Raw genomic sequence first — 27,360 nt, forward strand, 5'->3', positions numbered from 1 at the left:
CATAGTGAGTGGCACATAAAAAGGGCTCAGTAAATGGTAATTGTTGGAGGAAGGGGAGAGGAGGAGGGAGAGAAATGAGAAGAGAACAAAATTGAGAGAGATTCTGAGAAAAGTGGACATAAAGATACATTAGGAGTCTTCATGTCTAATAAAATGTTCATCTGTGATTCTCCAATTGCCTTTTCCTTTGTCTGTTCTTACTATAGATTTTCCAAATTTTTAGGAATTTTATAGTGTTTTTGTGCTTAAACTGAAAGTAACACTCTTCTGTGTGCTTCAGAGCAGAAGGGCAAAGGGCTAGTGTCTTTTATCTCTTACAAACAACAAGAAGGAAATGATTTTTACATAATAAATAAATAATCTATGAAATTTAACATTGCTGTCACCATCTGAGGTTAAGTAAAGGCAGTTCAACATATAGTCTTTTGGCATTTCCTTGGTTCAAGAATTATTTAATATACCTAAACTCTGGATAAACTAATGAATGAATTTATCAATGAAAGAAAAGTAAAAACAAAGTGGAGGTATTTCTTCTCACTTGACCCCCGCCCCCCCGGTTCTGTAGCAAGTTTCCTTTCTTATGCCTTTGAGTCTCCTTTCTTCAGCAAACCTTGTTTTAAAATTAAAAATACAAAGTTGTCAATTTAAAATGAGTTTACCGTCCAAAGTTAGTTTGAATTTTTAGATGGATCTATGTCATGATAAAGGTACTTACCACTTAATATCCATTTCTTAATCAGACTTGCGGTAAGAATGAGTTTACTTTAGGAAGGAAGAAGAGGTTTGCTCTGAGGTTCACTGCCCCTTTTAGTCTTCTGGGCCTCATGCTTAGACATTTAAGGAGAGTTGTGAGATGATTGAGATAAGAAGGAATTCAATGTAAAAAGACACTGGTTATTAGGAAATGTATCAACTCCTTTTCTAGAATAAGTGTCTTCTTTATGTAGTGCTGGATTTTCCATCCTAGATTTATCATTATAAATAGTCTGTGTCTCATTTAAGGCCCCTAATCTGACAGTTTTATTTTTTTATTTAATAATTTTGGCTCATTTTTATTTCAAATAGGTGATTTCAGTCAGATAAACAATGTGCAGGACCCTTAGTACTTTTATGGGGGAAAATTTCTTTATAAACTTGGGTATTATAATTGTGCCAAATTTGTTTCCTTGGGCTTCTTTTGATTTTGTTGTATTGTTTTATTTATTTTATTTTTTATTTCAGGGAATTCTAGGATTCACTGGTAATATTGGTTCACGTGGTTACCCTGGCAGGCAGGTGAGGTAACTATATTTACATTTCTCCTTTTATGTTCCTTTTCATTAATGCATTGTATGTTCTGATTTTCAGAGTTAGTGTTCAAATAATAATTGGTTTATTTCTATTAAATAATGAATTACTCATGGCAAAATAATTTCAAAATTAAAATTGTAAAAATCTTTAAAAATGTTACTGTAGAAAGTTTTGTTTAAAATGGGAGTAGGGTTTTTAAACATGTGTGGAAACTTCAAAATTAAAATGCCCAAGGGTCTAATAAGATTTTAAAACAATCCTGCCACTGATTTTACAATACTGCCACTCACTATAGTGAAGTAATGGTAAGAGTTAAGACTGTATAACAAGCGTTATTTTTTTTTTTAAAGATTTATTTATTTATTTGAGAGAGCGAGAATGAGAGAGAGAGAGAGAGTACATGAGAGGGGGGAGGGTTAGAGGGAGAAGCAGGCTCCTCCCCGAGCAGGGAGCCCGATGCGGGACTCGATCCAGGGACTCCAGGATCATGACCTGAGCCGAAGGCAGTCGCTTAACCATCTGAGCCACCCAGGCGCCCTGTTTGTTTATTTTTCTATTCATAGTCCTGCACCACACTGTTTTAATTATCAGGGTTTTATAAAATGTTTTATTTTCTGGTACCACACACATTTTTTCTTTTTCGGTGTTTTTCTACCAATCTTGCAATTTTTTTCCCCATATGAACTTTAGTAGCAAATTGTCTAACTCCAGAACATAGCTTGCTGGTATTTTATTGTAATTGTAGCAAATTTATAAATTAACTTAGGGAGAACTGATATTTTTATAATGCTATAGAATCCTATCCAAGAACATGGGATGTCTTTCCATTTACTTTGAACTTTATTAGTATCTTTCAGGAGTGCTTAAAAATTTTTCCTTATACAGGCTTGCACATTTCTTGTTAAATTTCTTTGTAAGTATTTAAGTACTTAACTACAGTTTGAGGCTGTTGTAAATGGGGTTTTCTGTCATCATAGCCCCTATTTATTGTTTGTTTGTATAAAGGCTATTGATTTTTATGCATTAATTTTATATCCTATTACTTCAATAAATTCTTTTCTTGTTTGAGTTAGTTTTAGTATGATTATCTAGAGTTTTCCCGGTATATTGTCATATCTGCAAATATAGTTTTTTTTTTTTCTTTAATCATTCTTATGCCTCTAACTGATTTCTCTTGTCCAATTGCATTGGCTAATTCAGTAGTAACAGACATAGTGGACATTTGTAGCTTGTTCTTGATCATAATGGAAATGGCTCAAATGTTTCTCTATTAAATAAGATACTGGCTTTAGGAGTAATCATTGTGTTGAGAAAGTGTGCATTAATTCTATGTACTGGAGTAGTTTTTTTTTTTTTTTAAGATTTTATTTATTTATTTGAGAGAGAGAATGAGATAGAGAGAGAGAGCATGAGAGGGGGGAGGGTCAGAGAGAGAAGCAGACTCCCTGCCGAGCAGGGAGCCCGATGCGGGACGCGATCCAGGGACTCCAGGATCATGACCTGAGCTGAAGGCAGTCGCTTAACCAACTGAGCCACCCAGGCGCCCCACAAGCGTTATTTTTAAATAGAGTTATAAAAACTTGAGACACAGTTTGGCAGTGCCATGCATACCACTACCGAATAATTTTATCTGAAATGAATTCAAGTCTTTTTATACAGTTTTGAAAATGCATTCTAAACATTTTATATTTATTTTCCTCTCACTTACAACTTTATTTCATACAGACTAATAATAGAACAAATTTTCTTCCCGAGGTTTTCATGAATTGAAGACTTACTCTTGAAATTAATTATTCATTTAGCATACTAGAAAGCTATAGTTATAATATCTTTTTTATTCCCAAGAATGAGGGAAATGAAAATGCCAAAAAGTAATCTATAGTTAACAAAATTCCATATTTTAGGCCTTTAAAAATACATGGAGAGTATTGTATATCAGAGTCTTACCGCCAAGTGATGATTTGTGGTCCGAAACATATATAAATACTCAAGCATATGGACATTGATCTGAAGTTAAAAATGTATTGGTTTTTAAATTATGGGAATGTATTTTAGATAAGTTAATTAGAAGTGTTTTAAAAGAACACAGTTTTCCAATGGGAAATAATTTAATTAAAATTTATTTTTTCTGTATCTTATAATGTGTGTTAATTTACCTTGTTTAGGTATCTAAAATATATTTTTGTATAGATTATATATAGTAACTCTTTTGGTTCTGAAATTCTAAAACTCCTTGAACATATATAGTCTTCATTAAGTATACCTAGTTCTGAATTTTATACTTGTGAAAATGATACCTCTTTATATGACCATTTTATTTTATTTATCAACAATACTTTCAAAATACTGTAGTACGATAATGATGTCTTTTGTTCACACTAGGGTTTAGCTGGACCAGAAGGTAATCCAGGTCCTAAAGGTGTACGAGTAAGTAAACATTTTCATCATTTTGTAAGCATGCTTGCATAAAAATCGAATGAAGTATATAAAATAGGTATCAGTTTCATACTTCCGTAGGAACTTTGAATGTAATGCCAGTTTAGCCTGAAAAGAAGTACATTTGTTTAATAGATGCTTTCACTGTTAATGGCCACAGAAAGCAGCCTTATAGTAGTAGGTTTTACCTCATTCTTTTCTATTATTTTCTGGCTCCTAGTATAACGTCTGGTATGTTAGAATGGACTCTATCAACATTTGTAGTATAATTTATATATGAACATATACAGACCTAAGAAATCATGATAAAAAATACGAAGAGGCAAAAAAATTTCATATTCATTTCAAGGCTGAGATAATATGATATAAAAACTATCTGCAGTAAAAAAAAATATCTGCAAAGAAGGAAATAAGCTTATTATATCAAGAGTATACCATTGCACTTCAAACCACTAAAGAGTTTAGTCACTTTTAATCATTAAGGAGGTGAAAAAAATTACTGTGATATCTTATGTAGTGTGCTACAAATTAAAATCAAATCTAGTCTAGGAAAAATTAGAAAAAGTAAACTGGAATTTTTGTTTTTAAAATTTACTTTTAAAAGCAAGTTATTTTCCAGAATCTACGTCTATGCCTTATATTATCTAAAATACCTTTTTGAGGGGCACCTGGGTGGCTCAGTCACTTAAGAATCCGACTCTTGATTTCGGCTCAGGTCATGATCTCAGGGTGGGGAGATGGAGCCCCATGTCAGGCTCCGTGCTGGGCGTGGAGCCTGCTTAAGATTCTCTCTCTTCCTCTCCCTCTGCCCCATCCCTCTCTCTCTCTCTTAAAAAATATAACTAAATAAAAAATAAAATACCTTTTTCAAATAAAGCATAAAGTATTTAAACAGTATGTGCTATAATGATGCTTTAAATTTAAAATTTCTAAATAATACTTTCATACGTTTTTCTCTTCTTTTATTTTGCTATCAATCCTGTGAAGTAATTTTACAGATGAGAAAATAGCAAGCTAAGGAATTTACACAAGTTGGCAAAGTCCTAGCTGGCCAAAGAACCAAAGTCTTCTCATATTTAGCTATGTACTCTTTCCTCTATCCTATACTGTCTCTACCCTTATATTAAGTGAAAATATAATGGAGAAAGGTCATGTATTTTTTTATTAGAAACTATACCAAAAGCACATATTGACTTGGATCTGGGAAGTAGAGAATAGTGGTCAAGAACTGCCTGAGCTTAACATTCTTAAACCATAGTGTCTAGCATATAGAATGCATTTTCTATGCAGACTTTATCATTTTATTGGAATTTGGGAGTCTTTTCTGTGCATGAACTCAAAACTCCAAGACATGTTATTTGGTACCATGTAGTTTTCTCTTACTGTATTTTCTCATCTTGGGTCAGTGATTCCCAAAACCTTTCTAAGTTCTTCTTTATACCACTATATTATACATCCTTTTGTTGCTTTTTTCTTCACTTGTATGGAAACTGTCTATGTTGTAACCCTTTTTAAGTTACAGCTTTAGGTTTCAACACCCAGCTTTATAAAAGCATTTTAAAAAATAACAAATATGGGGCGCCTGGGTGGCTCAGTTGTTAAGCGTCTGCCTTCCACTCAGGTCATGATCCCAGGGTCCTGGGATCAAGCCCCGCATCGGGCTCCCTGCTCGGCAGGAAGCCTGCTTCTCCCTCTCCTACTCCCCCTACTTGTGTTCCCTCTCTCACTGTGTCTCTCTCTGTCAAATAAATAAATAAAAAAATCTTTAAATAAATAAATAAAAAATAACAAATATAATTTATTTTCTGATTGATTTAATTGATTTGATTCTTTAATTTTCCAGCTATCTGTAGCTGGTGATTCTGAAAATATATATAGCATGTCATCATAATCCTAAATGTTTTGATATCAGGAATGTTTTTGGATGCTTCATTTTATAAGAAACTTTTCACATCCTCCACACGCTTGGCTTTTAAGCAAACAAATTATATATGCTTTACTTACTAAAGTTAAGTAAAAGGAAACTAATGGAACTTTGTTTAATTTTCTCTTTTTAAAAAAATTTTCTCTTTTTAAAAAATTTTTGCTTGTTCATACAAACTGTAGAACATAGGGAATTTTAAAAGTGTTTTTGCTTGTCAAAGAAAAATGCTGCTCTTACTATGGCAACACCCAACTAGCTTTCACTCTCAAAGATTAAGTCCCTCCCAAGGTTGTTATTCCAGGCAAAACAGAAATGATTCCTGAGATATTTACTTTAAAAAATTGTAACGTCTACATAACATAAACATTTCCATTTTATCCATTTTTAAGAGTATAGTTTAGTGGTCTTAGTTTGGGCTGCTATGATAGAAATACTACAGACTGGGTGGTTTAAATGACAAACATTTGTATCTCGCAGTTCTGGAATCTAAGAAATTCAAGATCAAGGCACCAGCAGATCAAGTACCTGGTGACGGCCTACTTCATGGGCTGTAGACAGTTGCCTTCTCACTGTATCCTCACATGGCTGAGATAGCAATCACCTCTGATCGCATTCATGAGGGCTCACCCTCATGACCTAATTATTTCCCAAAGAGCCCACCTCGGAATACCATCACACTGGGGACTACACTTCAACATATGAATTCAGTCCATATCAGGAGGCATGAAGTACATTCACATTGTTGTGCAGCCATCACCACCATCTACCTTCAGAACTTACCCAGACTGAAACTCCATACCCTTTAAATAGTAACTCCTCATTCTTGCTTCCTCCCAACTTCAGGCAACCATTCTACTTTCTGTCTCTATAAATTTGACTACTGTAGGTACCCATAAAGTGGGATCATGGATGTGGGATCATACAATATCTATCCTTTTGTGACTGGCTTATTTCTCTTAGCCTGATTGTCTTCAGGGTTTGTCCATGTTGTAACGTGTGTCAGAGTTTCCTTCCCTTTTAAGGCTGGATAATATTCCATTGTATGTATATACCATATTTTGTTAATCCATTCATGTGTTAAACATTTGGGGTGCTTCTACCTTTTGGCTATTGTGAATAATGCCATTCTGCTTCTACAAATGACATTTACTTTTAAAAAAATCTGAATTCTTTCTTAATGTGTATTATTATGGAAGCATCCACTCTGAAGTCACCCATTCCCTGATTAAAGTAGCCTTCATAGAATTTAGTCAAAATGGCCTCCTGTATCTCTCCTTCAAATTCTCTTATACTTGGGCTTTTCTCTGTATCTGTAAAATGATTCTGCTTTTCCCACCTCCATTTCAGCCTCTCTCTGGTTTGGTGATAATTTTTCTTTCTGTTTTCTCCTCAGAGCTCTAGTTACCTGTAAGGCTTCCAACATGCCTGTCCTACAAACCTTATCTCTTTATGAGCTCTTTCTGTGAGTCTCATCTCTCCAATTCCCTGGTAAGATAATTACATTTGAATGCCTCATCAACACCATAGACTCAAAATGAGTAAGAAAACACCCTCTTTCTACCAAATAGCATTCCTATTCGTTTTCTATATTTCTACCAGTGGTTATCATTTGCTTATCAGTCCAACTACAAACCTTAGAGTCATCTTTTGCCTCAGTCTTTAGAGACAGTTACAAAGACTGGTTGATCCACTATAAACCTAGTGAATTTTATAGACTAAAAATTTGATTGTATCAAAGCTATGCCTAAATATTTTTTTAATGGCTCACAGTATAAATTCCAAACTTTCCATCATTACATACAAGACTTTTCTTGATGTGGCCACTGCTACCCTTTCCAACCTCACCGCTTGCCTATCATGCATAGAGAACTATTTGCAATTCTGTGTAAATGCCATGTCATGTCATTCCTATTGATTGAATGAATGATAGTACATTGTTAGCTTTGCTCAAATGTTGCCTCTTCTGTGAAGCTTTCCTAAATAATACCTCTGGGTGATGTTGGTCATTCTGCCTCCAAATTTCTGTTGTATTTTGTATTTATCACATCATATATCACATAATCATATTATAAGTATCATATGAAATTATAATTATTTATTTGTATGACCTTCTTTTCTAAAAAACTATGAACTTATTGAGGGCACTGACTTTCATATTCATCTTTTAATTACAGTTCCTGGCATATGATGGGCACTTTTTTTCTCAATATGCAAAACTATTTGACCTAATGTTTATACATATGTATTTATTTAAAAAATAAACATTTATTGGGGCACCTGGGGTGCTGAGTTGGCTAGGCATCTGACTCAATCTGAGCTCAGGTCTTCATTTCAAAGTCATGAGTTCAAGCCCTGTGTTGGGCTCCACAGTGGGTGTGGAGCCTACTTAAAAAACAAAACAAACAAAAAAACCCATTTATCGTGATGATGTGAAAGTCAGTTGAACCTTCTTGGCAGTGTTGCATTGGCAGTTTGAATTGGGATATCCTGGACCAAGGCTGTTTTAGTAACTTTCTCTGGATTTGCTCACAGTTTTTCTTTTACACATGTGAATGGATTTTCTTTATTTTTTAAATTTAAATTCAATTAATTAACATTTAGTGTATTATTAGTTTTGAAGGTAGAGTTCAGTGATTCATCAGTCTTATATAATGCCCCGTGCCCATTACATCACGTGCCCTCCTTAATGTCCATCACCCAGTTACCCTATTCCCCGACCCACCTCCCCTCCAGCAACCCTCAGTTTGTTTCCTATGATTAAGAGTCTCTTGTGGTTTGTCTCCCTCTCTGATTTCATTTTGTTTTATTTTTCTCTGCCTTCCGCTATGATCCCCTGTTTTATTTCTTAAATTCCATATATGAGTGAGATCATATGATAATTGTCTTTCTCTGATTGACTTATTTTGCTTAGCATAATACCCTTTAGTTCCATCCACATCGTTGCAAATGGCAAGATTTCTTTTTTTATTTTATTTTATTTTTTTTATGGTATTCCACATGGTGGGCACTTAAGTAATGTTTTTTGAATCAATGATCCAGGCTCATATTACTTCAAATTTGGACCATTGAAAGAGCCTTCTAACAGGTTTTCCTATATTCATTATTTCTTATCTCATATGTATTCTATATCCTGTCAGTAGATTAATGTTTTAGAAATACAACCTAACCTCAGGGCACTACTACAATCCCGTAAAGGCAGTAGCTTCCAGTTGTCTAAAATATAAAGTCTAAAATTCTTAGCTTGAAATTTAAAGGTCTCCTTAATCTAGTCTCCAAACTATCATACACTTTATCTTTTAAATTGATGAAGAGATTTTTATTTGCCACAGAGATATAACTAAAGTATGTTAGGATAAAGTACATTGCATTGTTATTTATATATACCCCTTATTGTCAGACCAGTTGGAATCTTCTTTAGGATACAATGGATCTTTGCTCTTCTCCAAAGCATCTTACAGGTATAATGTTATCCGTTACTATTTACAGACACTTCCTGAAGTTCTTTGTTTCCACTTCCTATAATTCTTCTGCTTGGAGTTTCCTTTCTCCATCCTCTGTTTGTCAGGATTTTATCTACTCTGTATGCCTATCTCAAGTGCCAGTCTCTTTTGAAGTGTTTTTTTATTGCCTTTACCTTCTGCCACGTTGGAATGAATCTCTTCTTCCTCTGTACTAAGTATTTTTGGTACTTCCATTCTGCCTTACATTTTAGTTAATTATATATTTTCTTCCCACTATAAAATTCAACAAAGAAAAGGATTTGGTCTTGATTTTCATTGGTCACTGTGTCTTAAGTTATGTTCCCTACTTTTTTTTTTTTTTTTAATGAAAAGATTGATCTGTAACTTCTGGAAGGAGGTGATAAAGCAAGGGCACGAAGTTATTTATTCTGTTATGCCTTAGAGTTTCATATTATTATGAACAAATTTATGATCTCTATTTGGAATTACTTGCAGGGTAAGTATTCACATGAAATAATATAAAGATTATTTGCTTACTCTAAGGGTTTTATTGGCTCTCCTGGAGAAGTGGGACAACTGGGACCTGAAGGAGAAAGAGTAAGTCCATTTCCTTCAAATATTATTTCTAAAGTGATATGCTTATAATAGTACAACAGAGTTTATAAGCTCACATATCAGGCAGGTAATCTTATGGAGTGAAGCATGCCGGCTTTAAGAAAAATCACCTACCAGAAATATAATTAGACTCTCTGGAATTTTACTGAATTTTGTTTTAAGGAAGTAAGGTGATACAAATATATATGGTTAGCTATTTTAAATTCAATTTTTAAAAAACACAAGTTGAAATATTAAACTGTCTAATTATGAAAATTGTATTTTATAATTCATTAATCTTTAAGCATAAGCTCTTGACAGGTCTTATATTTTATAGTATAACATACAGTAAATAATTAAGCCTCAGAAGATATATTTTTTGTTTAATAATGGAAGATAGCTGTTCATAAATGTAGGTATGAGACAGATACCTACTGTGAATAAAGGAAGGTACTTGTGAATAAAGATAGAATCTTTGCAAATGGTTGTTGTCTTAAAACAGTTAATCAAGATAGGTACAGAGTTCTGGCATTCCAACTCCATTGTGTCTAGTTGTCAGTGTTGTATGCAGTTCATTGGTTTCTATTTGTATTCTTTCATTTTACTGTCAGTATTCATTGAAAAAATAGAACTGAACAATATTAGGTTTGAAAATAGAGAATCATATTCAGAATTTAGCATTCAATACTATTATTATAGGTGTGCTATTCAAGCCAGAGTTTTCATTTCTAGAAACTGGTTTTTGCAAGTGAAAGTAAACCTGATTATTCTTTGCTGGATGAATTTTTCAAATATATAGTTTGAATGAATTATATCACATTTTCCTGTAATCACTTGTGAATTTCCTGACAGAGGAGAAATATTCAGAGTTTAAATGTGCTGCAGTGACAATCAAAATGTCCAGTCTTCTTTGTTGAGATGAGGTGAAGATTTTCCCTTGGTGAATATACGTCATTTCTTTCACTTGCAGAAATATCTTCAGTGTGATCCCACAACTAAGCTACTTAATTGCCATGTGATACAGCACATTTATAGATCATGTTTCCAGTCTATTCATGCAAAGAATTGAACTGCTTCTCATTGACCAAAGGAGTATATACAGTTTACATTGTTGTTACTCTGCTGCTCATGATATAATACTTCCCTGACCTTATTTCTAGTTAGTAATGTAATAAATAAAGCAAAATTATATATTCTTGCAAAATGATATCAACTTGAATTTAAGGATCCCATCACTGACCAACATTAGGCACACTGCCTGTAATCATGCTCACTAGTTTTGACCAGTCTGTGTGAAAATATTAACACCTGTCTCAAATCATAAATATAAGACAATTTTGTGATATTATGACTATCATGGATAACATGTCCTAATATTATTTGGCTACTTCAAATTTTTCATTATAACTATGAATAATAAAAAAACTATGAATAATATAGCTAACTGGGTGTTGTTATTATGTTATAAACTGTGTATGTGTAGAGAAGAGAGTAAAGAAGAAGAGTAGAGAAGAGCAGACAAAAAGAGTATATAATGCTAATCATTCCTGAAAACAAATAGAAAAATTCCTTCCTGGGAGTCAGTAATGTACATCTGTGTATATATATCTATATGACAAAGTGCTTATATAATTTTGTCTGTATTATCCTTGGGTTTCCTGCAGAGATTTTGTAGAGCTACTGAAGTTATAAAAAATAATTACCTTATTTTTTGAAAAAATGGTTGGCTATATTATGTAAAAATATATAAAGTCTTAATGAAATGAGACCTTAGATAAGTATTTATCAAACACTGTTGAACTGAAAGTGGATGGATTACTTCAATTAATGATATCTTCTAATTTATCTGTATGTACTATAAATCCCAAGCTACATAGTTCTGGCAGATATCTTAGTCTCTAAGGCTTCTAAGTGATTCTAAGTCTCAACATGATTATATCAGTGAGGATATTTTGGACTGTCAGTAACAGAAAACCCCAACTCAAACGGGCTTAAAAATGAGGAAATTTTTAATAATGATGGTAATGATAATAGCAAACAGTTTACTGAATGGTTATATATATGCAAGGCATTATGCAAATACTTTATATGAATTAACTCCTTTAGTGCTCACAAAACCCAGTAAGATAGGTACTATTATTATTATTCTCACTGTAGATGAAAAAATTTGAGGCATACAGAGAGAAAGACTTATCTAAGACTATATACAGGTAATAAGAGCAGAGCTAGGATTTGAACACATGTTCGGCTCCAATGCTTGCGTGTTTACGTATTATGCCCTACTGCTTCCTACATGACCAGAAATCTATAGGTTAGGTGGGAGTTAGGCACAATATGATCTTGAGCACGGTGATATCATCTTTCTGCTTTGCCTTGCCTAATGTTGGCTTTACACTAAGGCAGGTTTCCCATATAACTGCTGAATTGCCGTGCAAGAGCTAACTGTGCTTTTCATTTATGTCCAGCCAGAGAGATAGGGAGACAGAGATGAGGTGATTGTCCCTTAGGTTTTGGAAAAGTAAGACCTTCCTGTTTATCTGGTTGTGCCAGCTTTGGTTGTATGCCTACCTCTGGACAGATAACTATGGGGAATGTCAGGATCCCATTTTAAAGTACAGATAGGATACATTCCAGAATAAAATCAAGATGCTGTTATGAAGAAGAAAAGGAGACACTTCAGTTAAATTAATATATTGAAGCTTTTCTGAATGTCATACCAGCTTAAAGAACAATTCATTTTTCTCTTCGTCATACTTCATTAATTGATGTTTGAGAAAAAAAAGATCTGTAATATCTAACTCATTCATTTTTTTCAACAAATATTTATTTTTGACTTTTATATATTCTAGGGTGTTCCTGGGATCCGGGGAAAGAGGGGTCTTAAGGGAAGACAGGTAATTCAACTTTTGTCTTTTGAGGTTCAGTTCTGAGAAATATAATCTGATTATGTGCATATTTCTCACCTATACAAATATAAATGTAGTTTGTTCTTGTTGCCTACAATTTATCTCATTCAACAGAATTTAATTTTTGCTACCTTAACAGTCTATCAAATAATACCTGAGATTGTGAAGGAAATCTTAGATTAAAAAATAATGAAATTTAATGCTCCTAAACCATTTAACAGACCAGTGTAAAGGACCTTTATCTCTACGACAAGGAACTAAAATGTCAGAGAAAATACATGAACATTTAAAACACTAATGATAGCACTATTCACCCTCATGTTTTACTGGTTTTAAAAATGCCTGCTTCAGATATTAGCTCAAAAATTAGTTCACTACAGCTTCTTATATTTTCAGATTTAAGAAAATCAAGGAAAGTGAATTTTGCCAGATAATATAATAATTTCAGAGATGGGTAGAAATTTTGACATCAACCCATGCCCCCATCATTTAACTAATGAGAAAACTGTGGTTCAGGGAAGCATCCCCCTGTTATCCTGGCTGAGTTAGTAAAGCTACCTAGCCACCTCCTTGTCCCTTGTGTTGTGTTTACTGCTACCCACAGGTCTTTATTAGGGTAGCACTTTTTGTGCTGCACTGTGTTTTCTTTCTTTTTTTTTTTTTTAAGATTTTATTTATTTATTTGACAGAGAGACACAGCAAGAGAGGGAACATAAGCAGGGGGAGTGGGAGAGGGAGAAGCCGGCTTCCCGCCGAGCAGGGAGCCCGATGTGGGACTCGATCCCAGAATCCTGGGATCATGACCTGAGCCGAAGGCAGACGCTTAACGACTGAGCCACCCAGGCACCCCTTTGTTTTCTAATCTATAAGGAAGGAAATTGGGTTTTTCATAACAGCTTTTCTAAAATGTTGGTGTATGTAAATAAAACCTTGATGATAATTGTAAAAGATTACAAACCTCACCAGAATATTCATGTCCTTTTAAAGCATTTTATTCTTGCGCTTTGCAGTATTTCTTGAAGGTAGATTAGAATAGGTATTAATATCACTGTTACATAATTGAGGAGAATGAGGCTCAGTGACGTTTAGAGATTTGCTCTGAATTCCATGGGTAATGGTGGTAAAATCAAGAATTGATCTCAGCTCCTCTGCATATAAATCCAGGATCCTTTTCCTTACTCAGTATTTCTGCTCTCTGTGACTCACACTGCTTACAATTGCATGATTCATGTTTTCATGACAGTTGGCCAAAATGTGATAAAATTATTTTAAAGTTTCACTTTAAAAATTTCAGTTTATTAAGATAAGTTTACCAAACTGTCAAGAAATTAAAAATAAGCCAACCATTTTGTTTTCTTACATTTATATTCAACTTTAAAGCTAATCTTCTAGCATTTCTAACCACAGAAACTGCCACCATCACCACCTGCATTTTTAATTCTTATGCACTCTGATAAATATTTTGCATGCCATCTCATTTGATTACACTTCTTATACTGCAAAATGTTATGTAACTTCTTTTTGTTTAAGCCCTCATTCACACACCCCAATAGAATAGCTCTCTAATTATCATGTTCAAATATCTAATTTAAATATGCAGATGTGGGCTGTCTCAAAATTGACAGTAGGTGAAATTTATCTTTTTTACTCTTGTCTTCTCCATTCTTCGTCTTTATTTTTTTCCATCCTCCTCCTATCAAAGTATGACATCAGTAAAAGAATAATAAAGTTATTTATGGTATTATATAAATTATTTCTAATGCTTCAACTGTTACTTTACCCATTAGTAATTATATTTTAAGTGTAGTTTAAGACAAAATAAATAATCTACAATGGTGGAATTTTAGGGATTGTTGAAAAAATAGAGCATTTTCCCAAAGCCCCTGTGATATATCACTTACATAGCTACCAGCTTCATTTAGCAATATGGCTGGTTTTATATAGATATTAACTTTATCTTGGAAATGTATAGGTGATTTCCAGTTTCCTGCTCCATCATGAACTCAAATTATCCATGGAAATTTATAGATAACTTCTGGTTTTTTGCTCCCTAGAGAATTATAAAATTATCCAACAGATGTTATTGCATTCAAAAGAGGAGTTCAAGAAAACTGTGGAAAAAATAATGGATAGAATGATTACTGGGTTGATTACTCTGTTCTTTACAAAATTTGTAAAGTTTTATTGCTTTAAAAACATATGCCCTTCTCACAGACTTAGATCCTTGGGAAGATTATATTTGAAAAACATATGTACCTCATTTTTCCTAAATAGTGTTTATAGTAGAAAATCTGGTGCTATAATATGTCATGTATGTTATATGTACTTTTGTTTTTACCACAAAATGATTTGGCCATGTTTATGAGGAAATCACAGTACTTAAAGTAAGATACAGTTACAGCCACAAGTCAAATTATGCCAAGGCTGACCTCAGACACTGTTCTAGAATAGTATCTTATGTATAAATGCTCCCCTATGTTCTGTTTATTATAAGTAAAATCATCTTCAAATAGCTTTGGCATTAAGTAAGGGCAAACCATATTAGCATGGGATATTATGCATTATGGGACACTTGTATTTCAATTTAGATGATTAAAATTCCCTGAGAAGAATGGTTACTTATTACTGTTTTAATAACAGTAAAAGGAAAATATCTTTTGATGAGTTATCCACTCTCTGATGTAGAAAATATTAGGTGTGTGGAATACAAATTTGGCCATTTTTTTCTTGGCAATTTATTAAATTATGTATAGTATTTGTTATTATATATGAAGTAGATATTCAAATACAGAGGCAGAACTAAAGCATTTCAGCCTACCATAAAGAAGAGGACAAAACCTATAATATCTGAAAGAATATAACAGAAACCATGGAAATACTGAAATCTAAAAGTACTTGTATCTAAGAAACTTTTGGCTATACATATGTCAAAGACTGTTACTTCCAATTTTCAGCTGACTTCAGAGATATTTAGAAGTGTGGATTCATGCTTTATTAGGGTACTGCTATGTGGATTCCATGTTATTTCATTTACTATCATTAGTATGAATGTTATTAGATGTACTTTATTATAATCATCACTCCCCTTTAATTAATCTGATTATTCTTTCTGTGTGTTAAATTAGCTCATTTCCTCAAATTTTAGGTAGATAGAAGTATGCAGTCTTACAAACATAGAATATGATTCAGTTTGAAGTAATTTTTATAATGTAATTTGTAGAAAATTAATAATTCTTTTTTAGATAACTCCTTAAGTTTTATCTAATATTTTATTTTATTTTTATTTATTTATTTATTTTTAAAGATTTTATTTATTTGACACAGAGAGAGAGACACAGCGAGAGAGGGAACACAAGCAGGGGGAGTGGGAGAGGGAGAAGCAGGCTTCCCGCGGAGCGGGGAGCCTGATGCGGGGCTCGATCCCAGGACCCTGGGATCATGACCTGAGCCGAAGGCAGACACTTAACGACTGAGCCACCCAGGCGCCCCAGTTTTATCTAATATTTTACACAGGTTTTTAAAGTCTCTGGAATTAAGGCCGGAAGCTGGTAAAATAAATTACTTCACTTTCTGTATTATGTATGTATGAAACACTTTGACAGTCAAAATTGACATAGAAAACTTCAAAAATCCAAGTTCAGGCCTTTCTAAATATTAATCAAGATGAGCTATTGAGTTGGTTTCTAATCTGTGTACTAAAGCTGTGTGTTTGATATGAAGTTTACCAAAATATTAATATCTATGTCTCTCTCTTATATATATAGACATCATATGCTATGTACATATAGTGCAGAAACATAGAGGAGTAGTAAAAATCCTGTTCAAAATTGTTCGGTTCTGAAATTGTTGCTATCAATCATACACTCACACTGCTGGCCAAATCATCACTTATTTTCCTGAATAAACACTAAGTATGGAATTAAGTTGTTGTGAACCAGCCTCCTTAGTGATTTCTGTATTTTTTTTAATAAAATGATAGGCCTACAAGTAAGAGATATCTTCTCCTAAATAGTATAAATATTATATGAACTCTTTTGAAAATGGAAACATTTCAAAATAGCATATTATTTTGGTTGTTCAAGAGTTATTTAGTATTTAGTCTTATACTGCTATTTTTAAATTTAATGTTTGGGTTAAAAGTTATTTCATTTTAAATCTTACTTCCCAGAAACTTTTCCCCAAAATAAAACGTTGTATTTATTCAGTGTTTACAGATTGATTTGATATTTATAACACAATGTGTTTTTATTTTTTCAACCAGGAAAAGTAAGAAAACTGGTTTTATTGGAAACTTGGTATATTTTAGGATCAGAGTATATAAAAGTAGTTATATTAACAAATTTATTTGTTCTTTGGTCTTACATTGTTGGCATTTCAGAATTTTTTCTTCCCTGTACTATAAGCTATTTTTGACTTCAAGATTTTAGGATAAGGTATTTACTAATTATCATTACAATTATTTTTAAAGACCTCATGTAGTCAGTTACATATTAGTAAATATTTATGTACTCATGCTTTTGGGCATTGAGATATTATAGTTCTTACCTCTTTATTTCCTCCCCTCTTTCACTCCCTACATATTATAATCGGATCAAAATCCTTACTGTCAGTTAATATTAGAGAAGAGACATGGGGCTCTAAGTGCTATTCGTCCATTCTTTTTGCTGTCTCTGGGTAGCTTGAATTGATCTCAATTTCTTTCTCAAGAGATCTCTGATAAAAACAAGGTAGTAGACAATCTTTATTGGCCAGGACTCTTTTAAATACCATAGAACTACCATTCTATTTTATATGCTTTACTGTCTTTATTTGAAAAACTTCTTGGAACATATCTGATGAGCCAGATTCTTTAAAAGCATAAGTCATCCACTGATATATAATAGAAAAGAAGAATGCTATTAAAGAAAGAGAGAGAAGGCAGAGAGCGGTTTCATATATATTTGTTAACATCAGATTTTATACGTATTACCTAATTGTAAGCAGCTTTTTTTTAATGCAAAGTTTTCAAACTTCATTCTTGAGTGCCACAGTCAGGAAATTCTACAGTTGCTAAAAAAAAAAAAGCATTTTACATGGCTCCCGGATTGATTTAATCAGTAGTCTCTTTGTTGTACTAAGTAGGTTATGCAAATTTATATGACTCCACAGATCTAAAATATTTATGCCAGAACTGACTTGTCGGGATTTAAGATAAAAATGAAATTGGAGCTGGAATTTACTCTCAACAATGCCTAGAAAATTGTTGTCAAAGTATAGAGGTTTTTTTTTTTTTTTTACAAAGAGTAGAAGTGTTTTTTTAATATCTAATTTATTTATTTATTTATTTATTATGTTATGTTAATCACCATACATTACCTCATTAGTTTCTGATGTAGTGTTCCATGATTCATTGTTTGTGTATAACACCCAGTGCTCCATGCAGTATGTGCCCTTTTTTTTTTTGTAGTTTTTAATTTTATTATGTTATGTTAGTCACCATACAATACATCATTAGTTTTTGATGTAGTGATCCACGATCCATTGTTTTCGTGTAACACCCAGTGCTCCATGCAGTACGTGCCCTCCTTAATACCCATCACTGGGCTAACCAATCCCCCCTCCCCCCTCCCCTCTAGAACCCTGTTTGTTTCTCAGGTCCATAGTCTCTCATGGTTCATCTCTCCCTCCAAATCCCCCCCCCCATTTTTCCCTTCCTTCTCCTAATGTCTTCCATGCTATTCCTTATGTTCCACAAATAAGTGAAACCATATGATAATTGACTTTCTCTGCTTGACTTATTTCACTTAGCATAATCTCCTCCAGTCCCATCCATGTTGATGTAAAAGTTGGGTATTCATCTTTTCTGATGGCTGAGTAATATTCCATTGTATATATGGACCACATCTTCTTTATCCATTCATCTGTTGAAGGGCATCTCAGCTCTTTCCACAGTTTGGCTATTGCGGACATTGCTGCTATGAACATTGGGGTGCATATGGCCCTTTTTTTCAATACATCTGTGTCTTTGGGGTAAATACCCAGTAGTGCAATTGCTGGGTCATAGGGTAGCTCTATTTCTAAATTTTTGAGGAATCTCCACACTGTTTTCCAAAGTGGCTGTTATCAACTTGCATTCCCACCAACAGTGTAAGAGGGGTCCCCTTTCTCCACAACCTCTCCAACATTCGTTGTTTCTTTCCCTGTCCATTTTGGCCATTCTAACTAGTGTAAGGTGGTATCTCAGTGTGGTTTTGATTTGGATTTCCCTGATGGCTAATGATGATGAACATTTTTTCATGTGTCTGTTAGCCATTTGTATGTCTTCTTCAGAGAAGTGTCTGTTCATCTCTTCTGCCCACTTTTTGACTTGATTATTTGTTTTTTGGGTGTTGAGTTTGAGAAGTTCTTTATAGATCTTGGATACCAGCCCTTTATCTGTAGTGTCATTTGCAAATATCTTCTCCCATTCTGTGGGTTGCCTCTTTGTTTTGTTGACTGTTTCCTTTGCTGTGCAGAAGCTTTTTATCTTGATGAAGTCCCAAAAGTTCATATTTGCTTTTGTTTCACAAGCTTTTGGAGATGTATCTTGGAAGAAGTTGCTGTGGCCGATGTCAAAGAGGTTGCTGCCTATGTTCTCCTCTAGGATTTTGATGGATTCCTGTCTCACATTGAGGTCTTTTATCCACTTTGAGTTTATCTTTGTGAGTGGTGTTAGAGAATGGTCGAGTTTCATTCTTCTGCATGTGGCTGTCCAATTTTCCCAGCACCATTTATTGAAGAGACTGTCTTTTTTCCATTGCATGTTTTTTCCTGCTTTGTCAAAGATTATTTGACCATAGAGTTGAGGGTCCATATCTGGGTTCTCTATTCTGTTCCATTGGTCTGTATGTCTGTTTTTGTGCCAGTACCATGCTGTCTTGGTGATCACTGCTTTGTAATATAGCTTGAAATCGGGCAACGTGATGCCCCCAGCTTTGTTTTTCTTTTTCAACATCTCCTTGGCGATTCGGGGTCTTTTCTGATTCCATACAAATTTTAGGATTGTTTGTTCCAGCACTTTGAAAAATGTCATTGGAATTTTGATCGGGATGGCACTGAAGGTATAAATTGCTCTGGGTAGCATAGACATTTTAACAATGTTTATTCTTCCGATCCATGAGCATGGAATATTTTTCCATCTTTTTGTGTCTTCTTCAATTTCTTTCATGAGTGTTTTGTAGTTCCTAGAGTATAGATCCTTTATCTCTTTGGTTAGGTTTATTCTGAGGTATCTTATGGTTTTTGGTGCTATTGTAAATGGAATCGTTTCTTTAATTTCTCTTTCTACAGTTGCGTTGTTAGTGTATAAGAAAGCAACTGATTTCTGTGCATTGATTTTGTATCCTGCCACATTACTGAATTGCCGTATGAGTTCTAGTAATTTGGGGGTGGAGTCTTTTGGGTTTTCCACATAAAGTATCATGTCGTCTGCAAAAAGAGAGAGTTTGACTACTTCTTTGCCAATTTGAATATCTTTTATTTATTTTTGTTGTCTGATTGCTGTTGCTAGGACTTCTAGTACTATGTTGAACAACAGCGGTGAGAGTGGGCACCCATGACGTGTTCCTGATCTTAAGGGAAAGGCTCTCAGCTTTTCCCCATTGAGAATGATATTCGCTGTGGGTTTTTCATAGATGGATTTTATGAGCTTGAGGAATGTTCCCTCTATCCCTATACTCTGGAGAGTTTTAATCAGGAAAGGATGTTGTATTTTGTCAAATGCTTTTTCTGCATCAATTGAGAGGACCATGTGGTTCTTCTCCCTCCTCTTATTAATGTGTTCTATCACATTGATTGATTTGTGAATGTTGAACCAAACTTGCAGCCCAGGAATAAATCCCACTTGGTCGTGGTGGATGATCCTTTTAATGTATTGTTGGATCCTATTAGCTAGGATTTTGTTGAGGATTTTGAATCCATATTCATCAGGGATATCGGTCTGAAATTCTCCTTTTTTGATGGGGTCTTTGCCTGGTTTGGGGATTAAGGTAATGCTGGCCTCATAGAATGAGTTTGGACGTTTTCCTTCTGTTTCTATTTTTTGAAACAGCTTCAGTAGAATAGGTATTATTTCTTCTTTGATTGTTTGGTAGAATTCCCCAGGGAATCCATCAGGCCCTGGACTCTTGTGTTTTGGGAGGTTTTTGATCACTGCTTCAATCTCGTTACTGGTTATTGGCCTATTCAGGTTGTCAATTTCTTCCTGTTCCAGTCTTGGCAGCTTATAGGTTTCCAGGAAGGCCTCCATTTCATCCAGATTGCTCAGTTTATTGGCATATAGTTGTTGATAATAATTTCTAGTAATTGTTTCTATTTCCTTGGTGTTAGTCGTGATCTCTCCCCTTTCATTCATAATTTTATTAATTTGGGTCCTTTCTCTTTTCTTTTGGATAAGTCTGGCCAGTGGTTTATCAATCTTATTAATTCTTTCAAAGAACCAACTTCTAGTTTCGTTTATCTGATCTACTGTGTTTCTGGTTTCTAATTCATTGATTTCTGCTCTAATTTTAATTATTTCTCTTCTAATGCGTGGCTTAGGCGTCATTTGTTGCTTTTTCTCTAGTTCTTTAAGGTGTAGAGTTAGTTGGTGAATTCGGGATTTTTCTGTTTTTTTGAGTGAGGCTTGGATGGCTATGTATTTCCCCCTTAGGACCGCCTTTGCAGTATCCCATAGGTTTTGGACCCATGTGTTTTCGTTCTCATTGATTTCCATGAATTGTTTAAGTTCTTCTTTGATTTCTTGGTTGACCCAAACATTCTTGAGCAGAGTGGTCTTTAGCTTCCAAGTGTTTGAATTTCTGCCAAATTTTTTCTTGTGATTGAGTTCCAGTTTTAGAGCATTGTGGTCTGAGAATATGCAGGGAATAATCTCAATCTTTTGGTATCGGTTGAGACCTGATTTGTGACCCAGTATATGGTCTATTCTGGAGAAAGTTCCATGTGCGCTCGAGAAGAATGAGTATTTTGTTGTTTTAGGGTGGAATGTTCTGTAAATCATCTATGAGGTCCATCTGGTCCAATGTATCATTCAAAGCTCTTGTTTCCTTGTTGATTTTCTGCTTAGATGATCTGTCCATTGCTGAGAGTGGAGTATTGAGGTCTCCTACAATTAATGTATTGTTATCAATATGACTCTTTATTTTGGTTAACAATTGGCTTATGTGTATGGCTGCTCCCATGTTGGGGACATAGATATTTACAATTGTTAGATCTTCTTGTTGGATAGACCCTTTAAGAATGATATAGTGTCCTTCTGTGTCTCTTATTACAGACTTTAGTTTAAAATCTAATTTGTCTGATATAAGAATTGCTACCCCAGCTTTCTTTTGAGGTCCCCTGGCATGGAAGATGGATCTCCATCCCTTTACTTTCAGTCTGGATGTATCTTTAGGTTCAAAATGAGTCTCTTGTAGACAGCATATGGATGGGTCCTGTCTTTTTATCCAATCTGCAACCCTGTTCCATTTTATGGGAGCATTTAGACCATTCACGTTGAGAGTGGTTATTGAAAGATATGAATTAATTGTCATCATGTTGCCTGTGAAGACGTTGTTTTTATAGATTGTCTCTGTAAATTTCTGTTGTAGATCACTCTTGGGGTCTTTCTCCTTTTATAGAACCTCCCTTAATATTTCTTGCAGGGCCGGCTTAGTGGTCACATATTCTTTCAACTTCTGCCGGTCGTGGAAGCTCTGCATCTCTCCATCCATTCTAAATGAAAGCCTTGCTGGATAAAGTATTCTTGGCTGCATGTTCTTCTCATTTAGTACTCTGAATATGTCTTGCTAGGCCTTTCTGGCTTGCCAGGTCTCTGTGGATAGGTCTGACGTTATTCTGATGTTCCTCCCTCTGTACGTAAGGAATCTCTTCCCCCTAACTGCCCTTAAGATGGTTTCCTTGGTTCTAAGATTTGCAAGTTTTACTATTACATGCCGGGGTGTTGGCCTGTTTTCCTTGATCTTAGGAGGGGTCCTCTCTGCCTCCAGGACTCGAATGTTTGTTTCATTCCCCAGATTAGGGAAGTTCTCAGCTACGATTTGCTCAAATACATCTTCTAGCCCTCTCTCTCTCTCCACTCCCTCCGGGATTCCAATTATTCTGACATTGGAACACTTCATGGTGTCACTTATTTCTCTGATTCTATTTTCATGGATTCTGAGTTGTTTTTCCCTGGCCTCCTCTTTTCCCTTTTTATCTATTATACTGTCTTCCAGATCGCTTATTCTCTCTTCTTTCTCAATTACCCTAGCTGTTAGATTATCTAGATTGGATTGGATCTCATTGATAGCATTTTTAAGTTCTGCCAATTCACCTTTTATTTCTGCCCTTAGAGACTCTATGTTGCCATTAATTGATTTCTCCATTCTAGCCATTGTCTTCACAATTGCTAGCCTGAATTCCATCTCCGACATCTTGCATCCATTAGTGAATTGGCAGCATAAGTCATAATCTCTGAGTCTTTTCTGTTGTGGGGGCTCCTCCTCCTAGTCATTCTGTTGATGGGTGTTTGAGGGAATGTATAGAGTCCAAATTATTGACCAGAACCCAAGCAAGATGCAGCTGTTTTCTTGGGACCTTAGGATTGCTGGCCTCTTGTTTTCCCAGACTGTCTTCTGCGGGAGGGGCCTGCCGCGCTGTTACTCAGGAACCCTGTTTGGGTGGAGTTGCCCTGCACCCCTGTGGTGGGGATGGGCTCAGCGGGAATCAGTTTTTCGGGCTTTTGTTCTCTGGCACCTTTCCCTGGCGGCTTTCCGCGTCTCCTCCGCCAGTCAGAGCAGAAGAGACCGTTTCCAACCCTCTGCCTCAGAGCAGAGGGACCGCAGTCTGTTCTTCAGTGAGCTCTCCAGGCCACACCGTCTCCGTTTCTGTCCGTGCTGCTATAAACTGCAGTGGCCTGGGTTGTGCGCCCCTCCGCAGCGCTCCCAGTCCTACCTCCAGGTCGGGGCACGTCTTGGCTCTTTGTGCTTCTAAAACCGCCAGCCGCTCCCAGTTCGCGTGCGGGCAACTCCGCCGCTTGGGGTTTCCACCCCGGGGGCTGCAGTTCACCGGCGCGACCCCGGCACACCGGGTTTCCATCTCGGAGCCTGCAGTTCGCGTGCGCATGACTGTCGCCAGTATAGAGGATTTTGAAGGAGTTTTTCAGATCTGATAGGAGTAGATTATAAATAATCAAATCATATTACATTAAAGTTTGACAAAGAAAAATTATACTCAGTTTTCTTCTGATGCAAATCAAAATATCATAGCCTTAGAATGGCAGACAAAATAACACCCTTAAGGCACCTGCACTTCAGAGATGTTTACTTTTCTAACTATAGAAAGGAGTGTCTCCTCCTCTTTTCTCATACATCTTTCTGTTAGAAGAATCTATTTAAAGTAAACTGTATTTTGGCTTCTAACTCCAGTGTTAGAATTTCAGAATATAAAATCCTTCTGTTGGACATCTGTTATTAGCTTCTATCCTTAGCCCAAGACAGTCTTAACTACGTATTGCATAATAGTGTCTCAGATACATACATTTTATCAAGAATTTGGAGACTGTGTTTTCTTTGTTCGAAGAAAAAGTCATAGTTAATATGATTATGGAGAAAGTACTACTGTTGCTAGAGCATTCTGGAAAAAAATGTTATTAATTTTTAAGTGATTCTGTCTCTTTCAGAAAAAATGTATTTTCTGATTTTTACTTACTGGTTGTAGTCTGTAGTGACTATATTTTGCTTACCTATAGCTTGACAAGACATATGAAATAGGCCAGGACTTTGAATTAAACCTACCTTCCAGGTTGGGAGAGATAGAGAAGAAAGACACCCAGTGAACTACAGCTGATAATTTGGAGGAAGTCCAGGCAGAGCATGATTTCATAGAGATATAACACTAACAGGTGGAAATTGAGGCAGGCAGTTATTTTCAGGGCAGATAACATAAGAGAAAATTCAGAGACTTGTAGGTTATCAAAGTCAGGAATGTGAGTGCAGATATGGCCATAAGACTTGGCTTGAATTCAGGGACTGTATTCCCTGTGTGGGAAAATGGCAAGAATAAATTTGGGGCCCTTATGATCGAGGATTGAACATGTATACCAAAACTGCTTCATGGACACAAGAATAAGGCAGATTGCAATTCCCACAACTGGAGTACAAGATGGTAACCAGTCTTTAAGAACAAAGCAGGAATTTGAATCTGAGAACTGAGGCCCAGATCATAACTAGGTAAACAGTAAGCCTGACTTGATGCTAAGTCTCTGAGAATTGGGCTAGAGCTCCTTAAATTCCTACCTAAGTTTAAAATTAGTTTCAACCAACAAGAAAATGGTTGACCCTTAAAATATGGATCAAATTGTCCTACCTGTGAGGAAAAGAAAGGGGAAGAGACTGAATGAATCTTCACAGAATACTTCACACTCTAGCCTTTTCCTATAGATATTGTACTTTATTTTTGAAGGATTTAAAAATATTAGTTTCGTGGTAATATGTATTCATGTGTAAAAGGTGTAGAAGCAACTATCAGGTTTTATTTTAGTGTTTCTAACCCTAGACAAGTTAGTCTGATCTTCTCTTTTCATTGCTTAGTCTTACAAAAAGTTGAATTCCTGTTTTTGTTGGTAATGCTTATTTAGTGTATATGTCTTTTATGATAATTCTTATTTATCTCTACTTTAGATTGATGTTGTTTCCAAACCACTGTTCTCTGAAAAGAACAAAGTATGTTCACAGTTAACTGTGGCCTTTAACAGAAAAATTTTGCATTGCTTTTATTTTTTCAAATTCCGTAAATGTAGTCATTAGCATTTTATAGTTATTTTGGTCCTCATACTTTCCTAATTATTTTATATGCAGTATTTTTCTAATTTCTTTGTCGAACTAGGAAAATGATTTTACTAGACTCCCTAAGCAGTAAGTTTTCCACTGTTTCAAGATATTTAGATATACTACCAAGTTTAGTAACTGTGCTCTAAAATATTAATACCACTCATATATTCAGGCATACAAAGTCTAAAATAGTTCTTAGTGTTTGATAACTACCATGTCTGATTAACAGTACCCTTTTTAGACCCAGGCAAGAGAGAAACTTGATCTGGGTGCTATACTTTTGAGGACTCTGTACATCACAAATAAATAAATGTATTAAAAATAAAACAAAACAAAAACAAAACACATGAGTGCCCTGTCGCTCAGGATCCAGCAGTTGGCATTGGTATAATATGACCTGTAATCCTAGACAACCACTCTTGTTGCTGTTATCTATTGCTATATAACAAGTTACTCCAAGATAGTGGCTTAAAATGACAATAAATATATATTATTTTTCAGAGTTTCTGTGTGTTGGGAACTTGGGAATGCTTTATTTGGGTGGGTCTAGCATAGGGTTTCCCATGAGGTCACAGTCAAGATTTTGGGAAAGACTACTGTCATCTGAAAGCTTGACTGGTGTTGGAGGATCTGCTTCTAAGGGGGCTCACTTGCTGGCCAGCCAGTTTGGTGCTAGTTTCCTGGAAGGCCTCATTTCCTCTCCATAGGGACCTCTCCATGTGGCAACTAGAGTGTCTTCAGGACATGGTTGTTGGTTTGCACCAGAATGACGTGGTCCATGAGAGCAAGGTAGAAGGTGTAGTGCCTTTTATGACCTAACCTCCAAAGTATATTCTTTTGGTCACATAGGCCGGCCATGATTCAAAATGGGAGGGGACTACACAAAGGCATTAATATCAGAAAGTGAGAATCATGGGGGTCCATCTTTGAGACTGGCTATCACAATTTAATGTCTTCAGGCCTCAGAGAAATTCTTCTCCATATCTGTGGCCTATAATCTCATGTCTGAATGCTATGAAGCTTTGTAGGTGGTACAACTGCCAAAATTAGAGAAGAAACTGCTCAAGATTGTGGTGAGATTTAGGCAGGAAGTAGAAGCACTTAGGTGAGAGCAAAGATGAATTAATTAACTTCTCTAATTCTCCTTTCAGTATGAACGCAATAGAATCCTGTACAAAGAAGTACGGTTTCCCGATAATGCAGACTTCTATTTTCTTCCTTCTTTTTCTGTTATGATTTATGGTTTCAGAGGTAATAGAACTAGTGCAGTCTTTTCAATAGCTGCACCTAGAGACTGAAATATTTTGCATTATTAAGCAATTTATATTACTCCTAAATTTGCATTTCATAACTATAAACACAAAATTCATGAAGCATGAGTTTTGCATTAACAATTAGATGAATATGAAATGCTAAAATGATGAAGTTTTAAAAATATAGATATTAGATTAAATTTAAAAAATTTTAAGTAAATATAAAATTTTAATTTAACTAATATTGATAGTAATTATAATTTGCAATAGAAAATAAAAAAATCCATAGAAAGTCTTCAGAGAGGTGATCTATTTAAATTTTTAATATCTAGAAACAATGTAAGTAGTTTTATATTAAACATTACCACTTAGTAAAATTTGCAAATAGGACTTTACACAATCTCTACCTAAAGATTTAATTACCAATTTTATTAGTTTTCTATCACTGCATAACAAATACCACAAACTTAGTGGCTTACAACAACACCCATTTATTTTCTCACAGTTCTCCTGGGTCGGGAGTCCAGGTACTACTTAACTGGGTCTTCCGCTCAGGGTCACAAGGCTGCAGGCAGAGTAAGTGTCAGCTGGCTGCACGATCATCTGGAGGCTTGGCTTGAAGAGTTCACTTCCAGCTTCATTCAGGTTGTAAGAAGACATCATTTTTTC

At 35.1% G+C, this 27,360-nt stretch overlaps 1 protein-coding gene across 1 annotated transcript in view; it reads left to right on the forward strand.

The window, feature by feature from the left end:
* The window catches only part of COL24A1 (collagen type XXIV alpha 1 chain), a 391,649-nt gene that overhangs the window by 96,797 nt on the left and 267,492 nt on the right, over positions 1-27,360 (forward strand). Inside the window, exons 9-12 of the mRNA XM_064588890.1 lie at positions 1,222-1,275; positions 3,673-3,717; positions 9,655-9,708; positions 12,555-12,599. Coding sequence (XP_064444960.1) covers positions 1,222-1,275; positions 3,673-3,717; positions 9,655-9,708; positions 12,555-12,599 — 198 coding nt within the window. The remainder of the gene's footprint in view (positions 1-1,221; positions 1,276-3,672; positions 3,718-9,654; positions 9,709-12,554; positions 12,600-27,360) is intronic.

Source organism: Mirounga angustirostris, unplaced genomic scaffold, assembly GCF_029215605.1.
Source record: "Mirounga angustirostris isolate CCGP_5_RB_7025 unplaced genomic scaffold, mMirAng1.0.hap1 SCAF_4, whole genome shotgun sequence".
NCBI lineage: Eukaryota > Metazoa > Chordata > Mammalia > Carnivora > Phocidae > Mirounga > Mirounga angustirostris.